The sequence below is a fragment of the Coloeus monedula genome, assembly GCF_965178545.1.
Source record: "Coloeus monedula genome assembly, chromosome: 28".
Classification (NCBI taxonomy): Eukaryota; Metazoa; Chordata; class Aves; order Passeriformes; family Corvidae; genus Coloeus; species Coloeus monedula.
In genome coordinates, this window is record NC_138808.1 from 1,541,129 (window position 1) to 1,560,358 (window position 19,230).

The 19,230-nt window shown below is 64.1% G+C and overlaps 4 protein-coding genes across 5 annotated transcripts; 2 read left to right on the forward strand and 2 right to left on the reverse strand.

Annotated features, from left to right (window-relative positions):
- Positions 1 to 2,692: 2,692 nt before the first annotated feature.
- Positions 2,693 to 5,501, reverse strand: REEP4 (receptor accessory protein 4). Its single transcript, XM_082298391.1, has 8 exons — positions 5,428 to 5,501; positions 4,608 to 4,680; positions 4,428 to 4,504; positions 4,186 to 4,306; positions 3,773 to 3,886; positions 3,534 to 3,666; positions 3,290 to 3,444; positions 2,693 to 3,212 (listed from the first exon to the last, which is right to left on the reverse strand). Exons 1-8 carry the CDS (start codon positions 5,457 to 5,459, stop codon positions 3,147 to 3,149), a joined length of 771 nt encoding a protein of 256 aa, XP_082154517.1. The 5' UTR covers positions 5,460 to 5,501; the 3' UTR covers positions 2,693 to 3,146.
- A 1,941-nt stretch (positions 5,502 to 7,442) lies between these two features.
- LGI3 (leucine rich repeat LGI family member 3) lies at positions 7,443 to 10,493 on the reverse strand (the record flags this gene model as incomplete). The annotated part of the gene is made up of 8 exons (XM_082298270.1): positions 7,443 to 8,260; positions 8,347 to 8,511; positions 8,599 to 8,768; positions 8,960 to 9,031; positions 9,122 to 9,193; positions 9,291 to 9,362; positions 9,455 to 9,526; positions 10,273 to 10,493. 8 exons carry the CDS (start codon positions 10,491 to 10,493, stop codon positions 7,443 to 7,445), a joined length of 1,662 nt encoding a protein of 553 aa, XP_082154396.1.
- Positions 10,494 to 11,238: 745 nt separating this feature from the next.
- Positions 11,239 to 12,654, forward strand: SFTPC (surfactant protein C). 2 transcript variants are annotated; one of them, XM_082298352.1, is made up of 5 exons: positions 11,239 to 11,475; positions 11,576 to 11,725; positions 11,847 to 11,987; positions 12,062 to 12,172; positions 12,316 to 12,654. In XM_082298352.1, the coding sequence occupies exons 1-5, from the start codon at positions 11,359 to 11,361 to the stop codon at positions 12,415 to 12,417; spliced, it is 621 nt and encodes a 206-aa protein (XP_082154478.1). In that variant the 5' UTR covers positions 11,239 to 11,358; the 3' UTR covers positions 12,418 to 12,654. The 2 variants fall into 2 exon arrangements, with proteins under 2 accessions (XP_082154478.1, XP_082154479.1); XM_082298353.1 differs by having other exon boundaries at positions 12,079 to 12,172.
- A 1,607-nt stretch (positions 12,655 to 14,261) lies between these two features.
- Positions 14,262 to 15,494, forward strand: LOC309582873 (surfactant protein C-like; the record flags this gene model as incomplete). Its single annotated transcript, XM_082298285.1, has 5 exons — positions 14,262 to 14,300; positions 14,548 to 14,892; positions 14,990 to 15,100; positions 15,174 to 15,284; positions 15,399 to 15,494. 5 exons carry the CDS (start codon positions 14,262 to 14,264, stop codon positions 15,492 to 15,494), a joined length of 702 nt encoding a protein of 233 aa, XP_082154411.1.
- Between the last annotated feature and the right edge of the window lie 3,736 nt (positions 15,495 to 19,230).

The following is a 19,230-nucleotide window of genomic DNA, read 5'->3' on the forward strand; positions in this document are numbered from 1 at the left end:
CGGCAGGGGACAGCCGTGGGGGGAGTCCCGTGGCCATCAGGGGGGTCAGACGCCCACCTGGCACCACCAAACAGCCGGTTAAAGGGTGATAAGGGCAGCCCAGGGATGGCCAGAGCATCCCACCACAAAGGCAGCTGTCCCCCGGGTTGGTGCAGTGGGGGAAAATGAGCTGGGAATGGGGCAGGGAAGAAGGAGGGGGCTGCAGGAGCGTGGATGGGGCACTCGGTGTCACCAGGGTGGGTTTTGGGGGGGCTCAGGCTGCTCTGAGCCCCGGCAGCAGCACGGGGGGAGGGGGGTGAGGAGGACGCTGGAGGGGTGCAGGGGGACTCTGGGGGTGGCACCCCAAGCACCCAGCAGCTCCCCGGAGAGGTAAATCCCGTTCAGGAGTCATGAACCCAATTTCCCTGACCCTGCACTGCCCGGGCAGGGAGCAGGGCCGGGGTGAGACCCCCGTGGTGCCCGGCCATGGCACCCCCGGGGCACCGCATCCTGTGGCTGCTGCCCTCCGGGAACGGGCAGTGCCTGGCCCGGAGGCACCACGGGCCCGGCGCTGGCATCACAGCGCCAGCCGTGTCCCTGTCAGCTGCGAGAGGGAACAGCCCTGCGTCACTCGGTCCCCTGCCAGCTCTCAAGGATGCAGGCAGGCAGCCATCCCCCGTGCCCTGGCACTCCAGGCCTTGTCCCCAGTCCCTCTCCAGCTCTGCTGGAGCCCCTTTAGGCCCTGCAAGGGGCTCTGAGCTCTCCCCGGAGCCTTCTCTTGCCCAGGTGAGCACCCCCAGCTCTCCCAGCCTGGCTCCAGAGGGGTCCAGCCCTGGGAGCAGCTCCGTGGCCTCCTCTGGACTCGCTCCAGCAGCTCCACGTCCTTCTGATATTGGGGACCCCCGAGCTGCAGGTGGGGTCTCACCTGAGCGGAGAAAAGGGGAGAATCCCCTCCCTGAACCCGCTGGGAATCACTGACTGCCACAGCCCCTGAGCCCCCCCGATTACGTCACCTCCTACAAGCCCCCAACCCCACTTTCCCCCCCTCCAGTGGCTCCAAACTCTACCCCGGGCTGGGACAGGGGGTCCCCACAGCGGTGCCAGCCAGGGCTCAGCCTGGCACCCCCTCCCCGGAGGGGACCGTGGCAGCGGGCGAGCTCAGGTCAGGCGCTTAAACTGCTGCGCTGGGGCGGTGCCAGGCGAGCCGGGGGGGATTAGGGCTTTGCTGATGCAGCCTGGCACTGGCCCGTGCGCTGACACAGCTGGGATCAGCGCTGGCACCGCCGGAGCTTGCCTCGGCCCCGGGGGAACGGGCTGTGCCACCCCGCCTGCCTCCTGTCCCCTCCTTGGGTTTCAGCCCCTGGGGGACACCCTGGGACTCACCAAAGCAGGACACCAAAACTGCTCCCTTCCCAGGACCCCGCTTTTCCCCCCTTGGAAGGCGCTGGTGCCGTGCCTCAGTTTCCCCAAGCTGGCAACCCCTGACCCCCCACCCTGGGCATGGAACACTGCGGCTCCAACGCTGCTGCCCGCCTCTCTTAGCCCACCTGGGGGTACCCCAACGTGGGAGAACCCCTCCCCTTTTGACCCCCAGGTCGCCCCAGCAGCCTCCCTGGGCCGTATCCTTGGAGGAACCGCGCTCCCTAAGCGGCTTTAGGAGGATTACAGGCAGCCCCCTGGCCCTCGCTGTCCCCACCCAGCCTTCCTTCTCCGCTGCTTTAAGTAATCGTCTCCCGGGCAGTTTTACGGGGCTAATCCAGCCACCTCCACCTAATCTGCTCCAACACCCCTGGCCTGCCCCGGGACGCCCCGCGGAGCCCGGCCTGGGCAGGAGCCGGGTGCTCTCGCTGCCCTGGGAAGACCCCCGAAAGCGGGCGGCAGCCAAGGGCTAAAAATACAGCTGGCCTCAGGGGCGAGGGCAGGGAGGATTGGGAGCGAGGGGATTGATGCCACGGGGCACCGCGGGGCAGGCGGGCGCTCGGGGGCGGGGAGTCACCTTGTGGCACCCCACGCGTGCCCCGTGTCGCCCACCCAGGTGGGGGACGAGCCCCCGCCGGGAAGGAGTGGGGGATTCCCGGTGGGATGGGGGAGCGCCGGCAGGGAGAGGGGACGGTCCAGGGATGTCCGGCTGCATCCCGGGAGTCCCGGAGGGGCCGCGGCTGCTGCTGCCGCGCCGTGGGGGACGCGGCTACTGCAGGGATTCCCGGTTATCCGAGAAGTCCGGGAATGCCAGCGGCGGGCTCAGGGACATCAGGCGGTTGGCAAAAGAGCCTGGGAAATGCCCGTGAGGAGCATGGGGTGGGATTCGCAAGGATGGAGTTCCCTCCAAAAGAGAAGATCATCTCGGGAAGCGTCCCTGGAGGAGTTTGGGGATGCTACCCGGGATTCTGGAACCTGAAATGTGGGGGGGAAAAGCCTCTGGGAGATGCCTGGAGGGAGTCTCATGGATCCCTGATGGTACAGCTTCCGCCAGAAGAAAAAAATCTTGGGAAGCTTTCCTGGAGGAGTCTGGGGCTGCTACCTGGGATCCTGGAACGTGGGTGGGAAGCTTCTGGGAAAGGCCCTCTGGAGGAGTCCCAGATGGATTCCAGAGGATAAGAGCTTCCTCCAAGAGAAAAAACAATCTCAGGAAGCTTCCTGAGGAAGAGGACAGCACCGGGCACAACTCCTGGTTCCCAAAGTCTGAAACAACGTTTATTTCTCCATGTACAAAACCCTCTTTTAGGGAGAGTGGAATGTTAAAAGCTGTGGGGTGCCCCATGCTCTGGGTTCAGGTATGGGGGTGTCCGATACTCCCATCCCCCGGGCAGGGACCGTGGCTTTGGCTTCAGATGGACAAGGCACATCCACTCCTGGCTCCCAGGGCAACGGGAATGTTGGGGATAAGGCAGCAGGAGAGGGGGGCAGCGTGTAGTGTTCATGGCATGGGGGAAAAGGGGGGGGGCAGACCCCACACGAGGGGCGCCAGCGCCGAGCTGGGGGATCTGGAAGTGGGGGGATGAGCTGCTGCCCCTCCATGAGGCACCACAGAGGTCACAGAAGGGATTTACAGTGTGAGGATCCCTGGGAATGCAGGAGCCACCCCGGGGACACAGGAGCCACTGCTCCCTCCTGACGCCGTAGCAGCGAATTCCTCTCAGCCTCCTGGCAGAGGTTTCCCGGGATTTTTAGCTGTCCTGCTCCGACGGAGCCGCTTTCCTCCTGACCCGGCTGCGCAGGAGCCGGGAAGAGCCCTGGGCAGGGAAAGGGATGGGTCAGGACCCCCTCACCCAACCCCACACCCCCACCGTGCATCTCCCTCCCCTGGTACCTCTTTTCCCGGGTTCTTCCTCAGGGATCGCAGGCTCTGGCTGCGGGACAGGGGTTTGGGATCCCGAGGAGGGGACGGCGGTGGGGACACCTGCGAGTCTGACCACAGCTCCTCATCCTCCGTGTCGCTCTCGTAGCGGCGGCCGGCGCCGTAGGCTGGGGACAGGGGGGACACGCCAGCTCCCAGCACGGCCACCGTGGGCTTTGCTGGAGCCCCCCTCATTGTGACCCCCCCAGCTCCTCACCCAGGGGCTGCCGGAGGCTCTGCTGCTCCTCCAGGTACAGCGGGTCCTGGAAGTGCACGGGGGCCTGGTCGGGCAGGGAGCGCAGGTCCTGCATGCTGAAGCTGCGGAGCCGCCCGGCCAGCGCGCCCTGGCTCTGCATTGGGGGACACAGAGCGGACAGGATGATCAGGAAAACCCCAATTTAGGACACACCACCCGCTCCTGCCACCCTGCTGGGGTGGGATTTCCTCTCTGGGTACCTTGGTGGCCGCCTGGACCGCGGCCGTGGCCGCCAGGTTGAGGCCCCTCTTGCCGAAGCGCAGCACGGTCTCGTAGCCGCGCTCCTGGGCCCGGATGAGGAAGGCATCGATGTCCTGTGGGGTGGTATTGGGAGGGCAGGATGGTGGCCTGGGGCTTTGTCACCTCCCAGAGCACTGTCACCTCCCAGGCCATGTCCATGTCCCTGGGCATTGTCACTTCCCCGGGCATCGTCACTTCCCTGGGAATCACCTTGTCCCTGAGTATTGTCACCTCCCAGGCCATGTCCATGTCCCAGGGCACTGTCACCTCCCAAGGCATTGCCACTTCCCCTGGACATCACCAACCCAGCTCAGGGGGCTGAACCCCCCCCAGGGCGGGCAGGGAGGAGCCCCAAAATCCCGGGAATTTGTACCTTCTCCTTGCGGGCCAGCGTGGGGTGCACGAAGCGGCGGTAGAGCAGGCTGGCCCCCCGCGTGTAGGGGGACAGCAGCCAGACGACAAAGGCCATCTTCACCTCGTAGTAGAAGGGGAACCTGGTGGAGAGGGGCAGGAGATGGGGGGGGTCCAAAAGCACCTCCTGCTCCCCCCAAACATCAGCTTTGTGGGGCCTCCCTTTCCCCCTCCAGGACATGGGGACCCCCCAGAGTCCCTCACCAGGAGATGAGGAGGTCGGTGAAGGTCTCTGTGGCCATGAAGAGAGAGAAGACGATCCAGTACATCATCCATCGGACCTGGGGGAGCCATCAGAGGGGGCTGGAGCCTGGGAAAAGGGTGGCTGAAGCCCAGAAAGGGGGACTGGAGCCCTGGAAAGGGCTCCCCAGGCACTCGACTCACGTATTCCCGGATGTTTTTCGTCTTCACAGCCTTGTAGGACGCGTAGGCCGGGTAGAGCATCCCAAAAAGCAGCCTGTAAGGCAGAGGGGGGGTGAGGCAGCGCGGCCACCACGCGTAGAGCAGCAGGAACAGGGACCAGCACAGCTGCCGGCCCCAGCACCGCACCCTGGCCTTGACCCCCTCCAGCACCATCCCGAGCCCGGAGAGGCCGGGAAAAGGCTCCGGGAGGCTCCGGGGAGGCTCAGCCATGAGCGCAGGGTCACTCCCACGTCCACGGCACCGGCCCGACCTGTCGGGGAGTGGCAGGGGGCGGTGGCAGCGCACGGGCTCGGTCCCGGCTCCAGCCCGAGGCACCGGGTGAGGTGCCACCCCCAAACACCCTCCCCGTGTCCCGGTGAGCCTCTCGGAGCAGGGACCCCCCCCCAGCAATGTGGGGAGCCTCAGAGCAGAGACCCCCTCGGATGGTGCAGGGACCCCCACCCGAGCAATACGGGGGACCCCCACCCATGGGTGATGCAGGGGGACGCCAGGCCGTGCTCACCCTCCGCAGGACAGGCAGGGTGGGCCAGCAGCAGTTCAGGGACCCGTTTTTGGGGGGTGGCGTGTTTGGGGGGGGGGGTGCTGGTTATCCCCATACAAGAGATTTGGGGTCGCCCCTCCGAACCCCGCCTGGGGCCTCGCTGAGTCCCCGCTGCGGGCCCAGCACGGGGACCCTCATTAATGGAATACCCGGAGGGGGGACAGGGGGTCGGGGACCCTTGGTGACCCCCCCGGGGGCCCTGCAGCCCCTCCCCCGTTACCCCGCCCGGACCCCACTCACTCAATCACCCGGCTGAGCATCCAGGACACCATGGTGCGGGCGGGGCTGGAAGCCCTGGCAGTGCCGGGCGGGAGGGTCGGTGTTGTGCCCCCCTGGAGCCCCCAAATCCCCCCAAAATTCCCCCGAACCCCAGGGGAGCGAATCCAAGAACTTGAAAGTTGCAGCAACGGAGCTGCGCATGCGCGGTACGGGCCCCACCGGCCGCTCTTAAAAGGGCAACGCCCTTAAAAGGCCAACACGTTCTCTTCAAAGGGCAATGCCCTTAAAAGGGCGACACCTCCTCTTAAAAGGGCAATGACCTTAAAAGGGCAACAGCGCCCAGACAAGTGTGGGCCACACGTGGAGGGGTTTATAAAATAAAATAAAAACATTCTATAAATTCCCTAAGTATATGAAATACCAATATAAAATATATTTAACATGTATAAAAATGGCGTGTTTAAAATTTGCCTAATATATTGAATATTACTATATTAATACAGGGTATATTCATATATTATATATATTAAATGTTCCTTAACACATACAAATTAATTGCCTAATATATATATATTTTTATATATATATTAAAACATACAATTTCTTAAGCAGTGAGCAGGTAGGGAAGGCAGGGAGAGTCACTTTGACTGATGCTGAAGAATTATTCTTGGGTCCGGAGGGGATGTGATGCTTTTTTGGTGCTCTGATGGATGATGTGGAGCACCCCACTGGAAGAATGGAGCCCTGAAGGATGCTCCCGAGAAAATAAAACCTTCTGGAATCACCTGTCTGGGCCACCTCCCGCTTGGCCCTGCAGCCCAAGGACTGATCCAGGGTTTCCCGAATTCCCCATCCCAATCATTGCCGCTCTGGAAGTGCCAGAACCCTCCTGCTGCGCTCCCTGGGCTTTAAAATCTGCTTTTTCCTGCCAGGGAAACTGAGGCAGGGACACGTGGCAATGCCCTGGGAGCAGCCACCCGGCTGAAATCCTGCTCCCCAAACCCATCCGTGCCCCCAGGGTGCCTGTTACCCGCGAGAGCATCTTTATTTGTGCTCTTAATTGGTGGTTTTTCACATGCCTATTTATACACCTGGGAGACAGGGAAACGCTCCCCTGGGAAACCAGTCGGGCGGGGACTCCCCTCCCTGGGGAAACACCTCCTGCTTCCCACCCGCACCGTGGGCCAAGGTTTCTGCTGGAAAAAAACACCAGGCGAGCCACGTGCGGGGCCTGGAGCACCCCAAAATGAGGAGTTCTCGCTCCCTGGCGCTGCGGGGTGTCAGATGGAGCCGGCCCCCCGTGGCTGGAAGGACACACGGGCAGGGCTGGGGGTCACAGTGTGTTTATTTGGGGGGTTTCTGGTGGGCACGGACACCCTTCTGGCACGCTGGGTCCTGCCTGGCACCGGGGCCATGGGCACGGGGAGGGGGGGCTGCTGGACATGCACGGAGAGGGGCAGGAGCTGCTGCCTCGGAGCGTCGCGCTGGCCTCAGGGCATCCCATCTGCATCCACCTCGGAGCATCCTGGAGCATCCCAACCTCCTCAGGGCATCCATTGGCATCTGCCTTGGAGCATCCGCTGACCTTGGAGCATCCCACCACCCTCAGCATCCCATCTGCATCCACCTCGGAGCATCCCACCCTCCTCAGGGCATCCCACCCCATCCACCTCACTCATCCCATCCACTCTGGAGCATCCCATCAGCCTGGGAGCCCCTCAGCATCCTGTGAACCCCCCACCCTTCCTGCCACATCCCGGCCCGCTGTTCCTCCCCTTTCAGACCCCAGCCCATGGCCCAAGCAGACAAAGACCCCCCACCCTTTCCACCCCCGCAGGGGTGCAGCTCTGCAGGGCATGGGCTGTCCCACCCTCCCTCCCTGCATCCCACAGGGTGAAACCGGGAGCACCGTGGGGAAACTGAGGCACCGTGGGGCTGGGTGGAGGTGGAGGGCCGGGGCAAGGGGTTCCTGGAGGGGACAGGGGGTGCTGGGCGCATGCGTGTCCGGTGGTTGTGCGGGGCTCTCCGGGTGCCGGCTACAGGCTGAGGTCCACCACCACGTGCCGGTACACCAGCGTGTTGGCCTTGAAGCTGGGCGCCAGCAGCAGCTGCACATCGGCCGCCGGCACGGCCCGGAACGCCCTCGGCGCCTGCACCGACAGCTCCTGGAACTTGGTGAACTTCTGCTTCTCCTCTTCCCACAGGTACACGTGGGTGAAGGAGAAGTCGCTGCCCAGCGCCAGGTACTGCCGCTGCCCCACGGCGAAGGGCTGCATCACCATGGAGCCGCGCGACGGCAGCGTCTGCACCTCCACGAAGCGCTGCCCTTCCCACCGCACCACCTTGGAGTCACCGATGTAGCGGCTCAGGCAGAGGAACTGGTCCCGCTTGGTCTTGAAGTGTTTGACCATCTGAACGTCCAGCATCTCGCCCACCTCGCCCTGCGGCACGAATTGCTTCTGCGCCCGGCTCCACTGGTAGATGACGGGGGCCTGGGAGCTGCTGGAGATGATCAGCCGGGGTTTCCCGTTGTTCTCCACGTATTCCACGTCGGTGTCGCGGTGCCAGGCGTGGAGGGCTTGGTGGGAGTAAAACCCATTCTGGTTCAGGCGGTAGAGGCTGGTGGAGCCCGCCTTGGAGCTGTCGGCGATGACGAAGTACCAGTCGCCCTCGATCTGGAAGGCCTCGATGTCGTTGGGCTTGCGGATTTTCTGGCTGTCGATGTCCTGGATCTTGATGAACTTGTCCACGGCCGTGTCCCAGCGGTAGATGTAGGAGCCTCCAAAGAGCTGCGCCACCACCACGTAGAGCTGGTCCTGCGCCACGATGGGCTTGCAGTGCACCGCCGAGTGAGCTGACAACAAAACCACGTCACATCGGGGCTGTGCCCGTCCCAGGTCACTCCCAGCCCAGGAGGGGACCCCCAGCCCGATTCCTCACCGGGGATGCGGTCGAAGTCGCGGAGTTTGCGCTCCACGTAGTCCCACTTAAGGATGGAGCAGCTGCTGGCGCTCGGCTGTGCCAGGGCCACGTACAGGTCGCTGGCGTAGGTGAAGGGCTCGGCCGACACCGCCTGGAAGGGCAGGACCTGGTGCATCACGAAATCTGGAGCGGGAAGAGGTGACAATGAGGGTCTGGACACCCAGGAGTGAGGTGACGTGTGACAGCTGACAGGTGACGGTGTTCCTCTACCTGTGGTGATGCACTGGAAGTCACTGAGTGCCAGGTCCCGGATCCGCTGTCCCTCGAACTGCCCAGGGCTGCTGCAGAAGACGGCAGGCACCGTGGTGTTGGTGCTCTCCAGCCACTCCACCAGCCACTTGATCTTGCAGTCACAGGCCAGCGTGTTGCCACGCAGGTCCCTGCCAGGGATGGCACCGAGTCACCCCCAGCGCCCACAAGAATGTCACCCTCTCCCCAGCTCGGTGTCCTGGGGGTCCCTGACAGAGACGGCACCGAGTCACCCCCAGCACACAGCGCCCTTCCCAAGCCCCAGCCCCCGGGATGTCACCCTCTCCCCAGCCTGCTGTCCCCGGTGCTGTGGCAGCCTCACAGGTCACTCAGGATGTCCAGCGGCTTGAAGAGGTCCCGAGGCAGAGTCTGAAGGTTGTTGTTGGCCAAGGACCTGGGGGACAAGAAGGGCTGTGGAGGTGACACGTCCCTGGCAGCCACGAAGGGACAGGGCCACCCCTGCCGTGTCCCCCCCGGTGCTCACAGGTGTGTCAGGGACTTGAGCCCGCGGAAAGTGCCCTTTGAAAGCGCCTGGATGTCGTTGTTCTCAATGAACCTGGAATGGGAGCAGACAGTGACGGGGCCGTCCCGAGGATCCCCCCGCGCTCCCTGTGCCCTCCCTGTCCCCGCGTCCCTGTCCCCATGTCACACACAGGTACTGCAGGTGCGAGAGCCCCGCGAAGGCGTTGTCCCCGATCAGCGTGAACTTGTTGGAGTTGAGGAGGCTGCAAAGAGAGAGGCGGGGGGGAGGGGGCGTCAGCACCGGGGTGGGGCAGGGTGGGCACCGAGGGGAGCCCCGGGGGCACGGGAGACCTACAGGAACTGCAGGGAGGGGATGTGGGCGAAAGCCGCCTCCCGGATCTCCGTGAAGGCTGCGTTCACCATCGTCCTGCGGGAGAGACGGAGCTTCAGGAGAGGGGACGGCGGCAGCGCGGCACTGCCACCCCCGTGCCCGCCAGCACCAGCCCTGTGCGTCACCTGCTGCCAACCAGCGCAGCCCCTCAGGGGTCCGGGGAGGTGGCAGAGGGACCCCCGCAGCCACCCTGCCCGGTGTGGGGACACGGAGGTGCATGGTGCTGGCACCCACCCCGCGCTGCCCACGCCCTGCGGCAGCCCCTGGCCCGGGGCCATGTGCACACACGCGTGTGTAAACACACACAAGCGGCTGTGCGAACACACGCACGCAGGTGTAAACACACACAGCTGCCACACACCCCCGTGCCAGGCTCCGGGGAACCGCCGTGTCCCCAGGGACCCTCCCTCAGGACCCCCTCCGCCCCCCCAGCCGTGTCCCCTTGGGGCTACGGTCCCCAAGGTCACAGCCGTGTCCCCTCGGGGTTGTGGCCCCCAAGGTCACGGCGGGGACGGGCTGCAGCCCTGCTCTGTCTGGCACTGATGGATGGCTGCGTGTGCCAGCACCGCAGGACACAGGGACAGGTCCCGGGCTGTCCCCAACCTCCTCCCTCCCCCAGAGCCCCCCACAATGCCCGCACCCCGCCCTGCCACGCGTTTGCGCCCCGATGCAGCACACAGGGGCTGTCCCTGCCCCCCGCAGCACAGCCGGCAGCCCCGGCCACCCCTGCACTCCTGGGATGTGACGCTGTCCCCATCTCTGTTCCCAGCCCGGCTACTCACAGCGAGATGACCTCGGGGGGCAGGTTTTTGGGCACAGCCTTGGAGTCCACGCAAAAAGCCGTGTCCCGGGTGCAGGAGCAGGTCGGGGGGCAAGGGGGGGGCCGGGGGGGCCGCCGCCCCTCCGCCGGCAGCCAGAGCCAGGCCACGGCGAGCAGGAGGAGGAGGAGGAGGCGAGCGGGGAGCTGGTCCCTCAGCATCCTCCTCCCGCGCCGCAGCTCCATCACTCCCTGGCCTTATCCCTGCTCGGTCCCGGGAGCTGCTCCCAACGCTGCTGTGCCCGGGAGCTGTGAAAAAGCCTTTTTTCCTCTCTTTTTTTCTTTTTTTTTTCCCCCCGGAGATCTCAGTGTGGAGGAGAAGCGGCGGAGGCTGCCTGACCCGCGGCTCTGCAGCACACCATGCCCGGCGCTGCGGGAGGGAGGGAGGGAGGGAGGGAAGGAAGGAGGAAGGGAAGGAGGGAGGGATGCGGCTGAGTGACAGCGCCAGCATCCCCGGGCACGCGTGTCCGTGCGCGCGTGTCCTCGGCGGCGACCAAACGCGGGGTCCCACGCCGGCGTGGGGGTCACCGGGCGCTCTCGGGGTGCACAGGGCTGGGGGACAGCACAGGGGTGATGCCCCCGCAGCGGCTCCCCCAGCTCGGCGCTGCAGCGCTGCCCGCGCCAGCTCCCTGCCCGCTGTGGCCGCGGTCGCCACAGCACACTGGGCACCCATCCATGCCACCCCGGGCACCCGTCCGTCCCAGGCACCCATCTCTCCCATGCCAGGCGTCCATCTGCGCCGTCCCTGGCACGGCGCCCGAGGGAACAATGAGTCCAGCCAGCTCCTTCCCCGCCCCGGGGGGGGCACACGCAGCTGCCCGTGCAGAACCAGGGGTGCAGCCCTCCCCGGGTACGTGCTGGGGCCCCTCCTGCCACAGCCCGCGGCTGGGTGTGGAGGGCAGGCGCTGCCCGCTGTTTGCTTTGGCACCCCCAGCGCTGCCGGACAAATGTCAGGGAAGGGCCCTTGGAGGTTTCGTGTCCCCTCCCTGGCTCTTCTCCGGGCTCAGCAAACAGCACGAGTGGCACCTCGGCAGCTGGAGTGGCCCCGGCCATGCCCAGTCACCCGGGATCCTATAAATCCCCCGGGCTCGGGCTGGTAGAAGGGACAGGAGCACACAGCGAGATGGACGACAGCTCCAAAGAGGCGCTGATGGAGGAGGCACCTCCGGTAAGGAGCACCCACCACCCACGCTGGGTGTGGGGCTGAGTCCCCGCTGCCTCCCCCGGCCCTGGCAGCTCAGCCGGGTGCTCCCCTGTGTCCCCAACAGAGGTACACGGAGTCGCCGCGCCTGCCCTGCATCCCCCACGAGCTCAAGAGCCTCCTGCTGATGGTGGTGCTGGTGGTGGTGGCCCTCGTGGTGGTCAACGTCACCTTCCTCCTGCTGGGGCTGCACCTCAGCGAGTCACACGCCGAGACGGTGAGGGCCGGCAGGGACCGCGGGGCCACCGGCTCCGGGAGAGGGTTTGGGATGGCACCGGAGCTTTGTAGGGATGGGGTTCAGGCCCCGCAGAGCTCCCTGACCCCTCTCCCCCTGGCAGGTGTTGCGGATGACCATCCACGGGCTGGATGGCGAGGGGACCCCCCAGCAGCTCGCCATGAGCAAGAAGGAAAAGACCGGGACGTTCGCGGTGCGGGACGGGCTCAACGCCTCGGCCACGGTGGTGTACGACTACAGCAAGGTGTGCGGGGAGCCGGGGACGGGCGCGGCGGGGACAGGGCCGGGCTGAGCTCACCCGGCTCTGTCCGCAAACAGCTGCTGGTCGGCTACAGGTCCTGGCGTCACCGCGCCTGCTACATCACCCGCGTGGACAAGGACAACTTCCCGGGGCTGGACGCTGCCACCGAGACCTTCCAGCGCCGGCAGGTGAGTGGTGCTCACCCCGCTGGGATGGTGGTGGAGCCCAGCCCCGGCACCCTGGGAAATGTGGGGGTGGGGGCTTGTCCACTCTGGAGAGGACACTGTGGCTGCTGAGGGTGGCAGTCATCGTTCCGTTCTCTGTCCTGCAGGATGAGGACATTGGGGACAAGGCCGTGCCCCTGGCTGACCGCTCCATCCTGGGCACCACCATCAACATCCTCTGCAGCAGCGTCCCCGTGTTCTGGGCGTAGCAGCAGTTCCCAGTGGGGAGGGACAGCGAGATGGGGATGTCACTGTCCCCCACGTCGTCTTCCAGGCGGAATATCCGGGAATGTCTCCTCCTCCCCGTCCCCATCCCGGGGGCAGCCACCCCGCCACGGGGGTGCTCCATCCGCTGTCGCTTGGCACCGCGGCTTTCCCACTGCTCTCGCTGTAAAAAAGTGGGATTTGCTTTGGGATTTGCTTCTGTCTTCAAAGTAAAGCCTGTGCCCCCACCTCCAAGTGGTGCTCTTGTCCTTCCTGGGGTGCTGGGGACAGGGATACGGTGTCTCTTTGTGGGGTACAGGGTGGGGAGGGGAATCCCTCACGCTGGGGTGAGAGGAGCTCGGGAGGGATCAAACACGGGGGGCAGCAGAGCAATTGCACACGCTGCTCCCAGTGTCCCCATCTGTGCCCTCCCAGTGTCCCCATCTGTGCTCTCCCAGTTTGGAGGATGGAGGGTGAGGTGGAAAGAGCAACCTCTGCACTTCCAGACCTTCAGGAAACGCTCCCAACCCCGTCCCCTCCTCGTGCAGGTGGGGACAGAGGGACTGTGCCACATCCCTCGTGATGTCCAAGCCCTGGGTTATCCACAAACACCACGATCCACTTGCTCCAGCTCCCTCCCTGTCCTCATTCTCTCCCTTTTCCCATCCATTCCAACCCCTCCTGCCCCACATAATCTGGGAACAACCTTTGGGGCCACTTTCAAGTGCTGCATTGAAAAACAGGGAAGCAACAGGGCTGGGAGGGGAAAAAAAGACCCCAGGAGGTTGGTTTAATGTTTCCAGGGCTGCAGACTCAGTGTTGTCCCCAAAACCCCTGCCATGGGCACAGGAAGGGGGTCACAGCAGGGTGACACTTCTCTGGAACCAGGAGGGACACTGCAGGTTCCCGTGTGCTGACTCAGAGCCAGCAGCTCTGCTTCCCAAAAAGCCCTGCCCGTGATAAGGAGCTGGGTCAAGAGGGTGCCCAGGGCCGGGAAAGGCGATAAGGGCTCCCACGGTGGCTGAGAACAAACAGCCAGGAGCCACTCAAGGGGCTCTCGTGGCCCTTGACACCCTGGGAAAGGAGGCAGCTTTCATCCCTCAATACCTGGCTGTGGGTGTTGGGGGTCTCAGGGGTGGCTGGAGGGGTCCCAGCCTGAGCCCAGCTGCAGTAGGGGCTCGTGGATGGGCAAAACCAAGGCCCAGCAGTGTCCCCCTGCCACCTGAGCGGGACATGCCAGAGTTGCAACCCCCTCACCTCAAAAACCCCCACACTATGGGCGTCTCTGCCAGCCCCAAAAGCCACTGGCAGTGGTGTCCGAGCACCCTCAGGACCAAAAATGAGGATCAGGGACACTTCCCCACACCATGGTGACCCCGTTCCCACCCCATCCCCGTGGATTACAGGAAATGTTTGATGTCCTGTTTGTTCCTTGCCACATCAAGCAGCTCCAGGTGCCCAAGCTGGCAAAGGGACACGAGCCAAGGTCTTGCCTCGGCTGCGGCCACGGCCGGATGCTCCACCCTGGAGGGTTTGCTTTGGCCCTGCCACCTCGCTCCTGGGCGGCAGAGAAGTCCCTGTGCCTGGAAACAAGGGTCCTTGACCCAGTGCCCTCGGAGCCTCTTGAGCAGCAGGTTCCCAGGGGGATCCAGCAGAGAGTGGGCAGTCGGCAAACACGAGTGGAGTGGGTCACATGCCAGGGCCCCGCTGCACCCCGGGGCCCCCAAACCCTTCACAGGGGCCGCTCCAGTCCCCACCCCAGTGGCCCGGTATAAAGTTCCCAGTCTCTGTGGCCAGGCTGGGCTGGGAATGGGAGGAGGAGGAGGAGGAGGAAGAGGAGGAGGCAGCCATGGAGAGCAGCATGAAGCAGGTGGTGCTTGAAGAGGAGGTGAGTCCCTGCAGGGTGGCAGCCTCGGCACAGGGCTTTGCCCAGTTTATGCCAGCGAGGCACCAGCGCCTGGGATGGGGGTTTGGACCGTGGGATGCTGTATTCCCAGTGCCCAGGGGCAGCGGGATGCTGGGGGCAGCGGGGTGAGAGCTGCTCCCTGCAGCAATCCCACCCCCAACCTCCTGCATCCCCCTCTCCCATCTCCACCCCCCCGACCGCATCTCCTCCCCCTTTCCCGCACCCCCAGGACTCGGAGAATGGCTGCTGCTGCCCAGGCTGCTGCTTGCCCTGCACCATGTGCTGCACCAAATGCTGCGCCAAATGCGCCCGGTGCTGCTGCCTGCCCAAGTGCTGCGGGTGCCCCAAGTGCCTCGGGTGCCCCAAGTGTCCCGGCTGCGGCGGCTGCGGTGGCTGCCTCAAGAAGTCCCTGTGCTTCGTCCCTCGGCTGCTCTGCTACCTGCCCCGCAAGCTCCTGAGCTGCGGCCACCTCCGCTGCCTGCTCATCGTGGTGGTCGTGGTGGTCCTGCTGGTGGTCATCATCGCCGGCGCCCTGCTGATGTGGCTGAGCGTTGACCAGCACCACGCCGACACCGTGAGTGGGGACCCCCTGGTGCCATCAGTAAGGACCCCCTGATGCCCGCGGGGAGGGGCTGCTGCAGCCTCTGAGATCCCCCCTCTCCCCATTCCAGGTCCTGCGGAGCCGTTTGTGGACTGGACCGGCCTGGGAAGAGGACGCGGCCACTTTCTACCTGGACAGCGGGGACGGGAATGCGGCCATGGTCATCTATGACTACAAGAATGTGAGTGGGGGGTCCTGGGGGTCACGGGGAGGGGGCGACAGGATGGAGGTGACCCCGGTGTGGCTTCAAACAGCTGCTGGTGAGCTACAGACCCCGGCTGCACCGCGCCTGCTACGTGACCCGCGTGGACAAGGACAACGTCCCGGGGCTGGACACCGTGGTCGAGACCTTCCAGCGCCGGCAGGTGAGGACCTGGGAGGGGCAGGGTGGGCGTAGGGGGCTCGGTGCCTTGTGCAGCACCCCCGATGAGGAGTGATGAAGATGATGATGAAGAATGTCCCTTGTCCCCCTTGTCCAGGCTGAGGACAGGATCTCCATGCCCCTGGCTGACCGCTCCCTCCTGGGCACCACGGCGAGCATCCTCTGCAGCCTCCTCCCTGTCTACTGGGCTTAGCCTCGCAGGGTGAGTCTGCAGGGTGGCCAGGGGGGGCTGCGGGACCCTCGCGGTGCCGGGGGACCCCCACCCACCCTGCAGCACCCTCACAATGCCAGCTTTGCCTTGCAGCACCCCCGACAGTCACAGCCCAGCTGGGAGCATCGGCGACTCCTCCGCGGCCGGCCCCGCGCCGCCCACCCCGATTTTGGGGTGCGGGGGGTGAGGAGGGGTCAGGGGGTCGGCGCTGGAGGGGCGCGGGGGGGCTGCAGGCGCGGGGCCGGGGGCGGAGGCGGGGCGGGGGTGTCTGCGCTGCGCCGGGGGACAGCTGGTTTGTCACTTAAATCTTCTCAGCTTCGCCAAACCCAAGTGCAAAAATGAGCTTAAAAAAACATGACATTTAAAGAAAACACAATTCCCCGTTCCAGTTCTTCGCTGCCGGCTCCCGCCAGCTCCCGCCTTCCCCTGCCTTAAAAATGCCTTGAGGGGCTCCGAGCTTGAATTTTGGGGGAATTTCTGTCCCAGCCACAGCCTGGGGGGCTCACGGGAGGGCCCCCCCGAGCGTGGCTGTCTGACCTGAGCTGCCCCGTCCTGCTGCCAGAGCCAGGCTGGCCTGAAAAATGGGTCTGTCCTCTGCCAGGCCGGAATAAAGGAGAAGGGCAGGAATCAGGTCTGGGAGCTATTCCTGGAGCCAGCCTGTGCTGAAAGCGGTCACGGCCACCAGACACTGCCCGAGGACAGGGATCATTAGGATTGGGATGGTTTAGGACAGGGATGCTGGCGCTGTTGGGATCAGGAGTTGTAAGGATCAAGCATTATAAACATTGGGATTGTTGGGATGAGGGTGCCGGTGTTGGGAACAGGCATTATTAAACTCAGGTGTTATTAGGACTGGAATGCCAGTACTATTAGGATCAGGAATTATTAGGGTCAGGATGGTGTTAGTAGGATCAGGAGTTGTTAGGACTGGGATACTGGTGTCATTGGGATCAGGTGTTACTGGGATCAGGAGTTACCAGGACTGCGATGCTGGTGTTGTTGGGATCAGACATTATTAGGACTGGGGTGCTGGTACTATTAGGATCAGGAGTTATTAGGACCAGGATGCAGGTTTTATTAGGATCAGGCTTTGTTAGGATGGGATTCCAGCATTATTAGGACCAGGAGTTATCGGGACCAGGACATTGGCCTGGGGCTGAGAGGAGGAACAGGGAGCAGCCCATCCAATCTCCCTGGGAGTGGGAGCCCACCAGCCCCACAGCTGCCCCATGCCGGCCCCAAAATGGGGACCAGCAGCCCCCCACTGCGCCCACACCTGGATCCAGCCCCCATTCCCACTCCGCAGCCGGGAAGCTGCTCCTGCAGGGGAAGCGCAGCTGCAGCTGGTCGGGATGTGGGGCGTCCATCCAGGCCCTCCCACGGCCCTGGGGTGTCCACTCCCAAACCCTCCCTGACCCCCAAACCCCTTCAGCCTCCCCCCCCCCAGGCCGGAGCAGCTGAAGGAGGCGTCAGAAAGTTGGCAGGACCCCCAGGTCCTTGTGCAATAATTCCGGTATCCCGATTTCCGGAGGTTTGCGCCACAGAGGGGACCTGGGAGGTCCTGGCGAGGGAAATCAGAGTAAAACCCCCCAGCAGGTGCTGGGAATGGGGGATCCCATCCCTGGGAAGAGGAAGTGCCACTCTGGGTTGTGTCACAGAGGACACAGGGGACAATCCAGTGCTGGTCACTCACTGCACGGGGGTCTCCGAGGGGGTCACCACTCCTGGTTCCATGGGGGAAAAGGTCCTGGGAACAGCCCGGGCTGCTCTTTGCTGTGGAGGTTTTGAGGGTGGAAGCCACGGAGAGCCGAGGATGGGATCCAGGAATGCTCCTGGCAGCTCCTGGTGTCCCCCACCCTCACGGCTGTGCCAGTGCCCAGCCTTGGCATCGCCCACCTGCCATTCCAGGATGCCAAGGAAGCCCTGCAGGGCAGGCAGGCTGAGGTAGGAGCACTGCAATCCGTGTGCCCGTGCCCGGTGGCACCCACCCGGCGCTCCTGGGATAAGGATATTCCCATCCTGATGCTCTCAGGCTGGGTGAGATGCTCAGCTCCTGTTCCAGGTAGGGCTCCAGGCTGGAATGCTGGTGGCCAGTGACATCCAGGGCCACCAGCACGGCTGCAAGGGAGCTGGGTCCCAGGAGCTGAGGCCGGCGTGGGAAAGCCGGGATTGGAAAAGCCTCCTCGGAGAGCCTCGGCTCCCCGGAGCGCTCCGTGAGAAAGGGGCGATCTCAGGGTGGAAACCAACGGCTGGACCCTGACATCATGGATTTACATCATCCAGGGACTCGGCCCGCAGACATCCTCCCCAGCCTGAGCGCAGGAGGAAAACAAAAAGTATTCCAAAGCCCCGCTTGTTTGTTTTCTTGCGAGACCGGCTCGAGGCTGGAGTTGAATCCAGCAGTTGCTCCCCAAATTCCCATCCCTGGGATACGCTGTGTGATGTGTGGGCCAGGGGCAGAGTGGGGACATGGAGCCAGCCCGGTTTTCCGGGGTTTATTTATCTGCTTGAGGAGGGAAGTCTTGCTGGATGTGGGTTTTGCAATAAGGGAGAACGAGGAAAACATCCTGGGATGATCCTGATGGGGGAGGAAAAGAACGGTGGATAAGGGATGAAGGAGGCTCTGCCATTCCTGGTGGGAATGAGCCCAGCCCTGGATGCAGAGGGTCCCCAAAAGTGAAGGGAAAGAGGATTTGGGGGCTTGGTGGGCAGGAGGGGGAGAGGAGCCTGGATGCCGGTGTCACCCGGTGTGTCCCTGCGGAGGTCATCGGACACAGGGAACTCCTAAAATCTTAAAAAATGAAGTTAATGCGAGTTCTGGGAGCGCTGTGAGAGGATAGGGATGGGTTTGGAGAAGCAGCAGGAGAAGCATGGGATGAGCCAGGCTTCGGGGGGACCCGCTCAGGCCCCATCACGGCTGCAGCATTCCCAGGCTGGAATGTGCAGGGGGGACAGGGTTGTGTGTCCCTGCCTTGGACACCCTCAGATCACCCTGGGGGGCTCACCCTGCTCCCCAAGAGCTCACCCACCCTCCCTGGGGTCTGACCCAGTTCCTGGGGTGCTCATCCACACCCCAAGGTGCTCACACACCCCCTCCTCGAGGTGGTCATCCCACTTTCTGGGGTGTTCGGACCACCCATCCTGGGGTGCTTGCCCAGCTTTTGGGGTGCTCATCCTGCTCCCGGGATCCTCATCTGCCATTCCTGGGGTGCTCATCCTGCTCCTGGGGTGCTCACCAGGATGTGGGGTGTAGGATAAGGGATCCAGAACCAGGGATGCAGGACTGGGGGTCCACGACCAGGGGACACAAGGAGCAACTCTGGAGAATGTGGGGAATGCAGGAGCAGGGATGCGGGGTGGGAATGTGGGGCACCAGAGCAGGACATGGGGTGTGGGACTGGGCAATGGGGGGGTGCGGGATTGGTGCTGGGGGACGCAGGATGGCACCGAAGGGGACGGATCGGTGCTGGCACACATGGAATATTGTGTCCTGGGAATATCGGGGGGCCAGGATTGATCCAGGGCGTGTGGGGGGGGCCTGGATCGGTACCGGGGAATGTGAGATGGGACTGAGGGGTGGCACGAATGGGACTGGGGAACACCGGATGGGAGCGGGAGGGGAACGAGGATCGGACCGGGAATACCGGACAGGAGCAATATCGGGGGACACGGCGAGGAAGTGGAGGGTGAGGGATCGGTTCTGCGGGGCGGGGCGGCG

Bases quoted from the DNA above. Each gene is read 5' to 3' on its own strand.
- REEP4 (XM_082298391.1), bottom strand. From the start codon at position 5,459: ATGGTGTCCTGGATGCTCAGCCGGGTGATTGA. The intron at 4,681-5,427 runs GTGAGTGGGGTC...TCTGCCTTACAG, and splicing joins ATGCTCAGCCGGGTGATTGA to GCTGCTTTTTGGGATGCTCT. The intron at 4,505-4,607 runs GTGAGTCGAGTG...TGGCTCCCCCAG, and splicing joins CGAAAAACATCCGGGAATAC to GTCCGATGGATGATGTACTG.
- SFTPC (XM_082298352.1), top strand. From the start codon at position 11,359: ATGCCCAGTCACCCGGGATCCTATAAATCCCCCGGGCTCGGGCTGGTA. The intron at 11,476-11,575 runs GTAAGGAGCACC...TGTCCCCAACAG, and splicing joins TGATGGAGGAGGCACCTCCG to AGGTACACGGAGTCGCCGCG. The intron at 11,988-12,061 runs GTGTGCGGGGAG...GTCCGCAAACAG, and splicing joins TGGTGTACGACTACAGCAAG to CTGCTGGTCGGCTACAGGTC.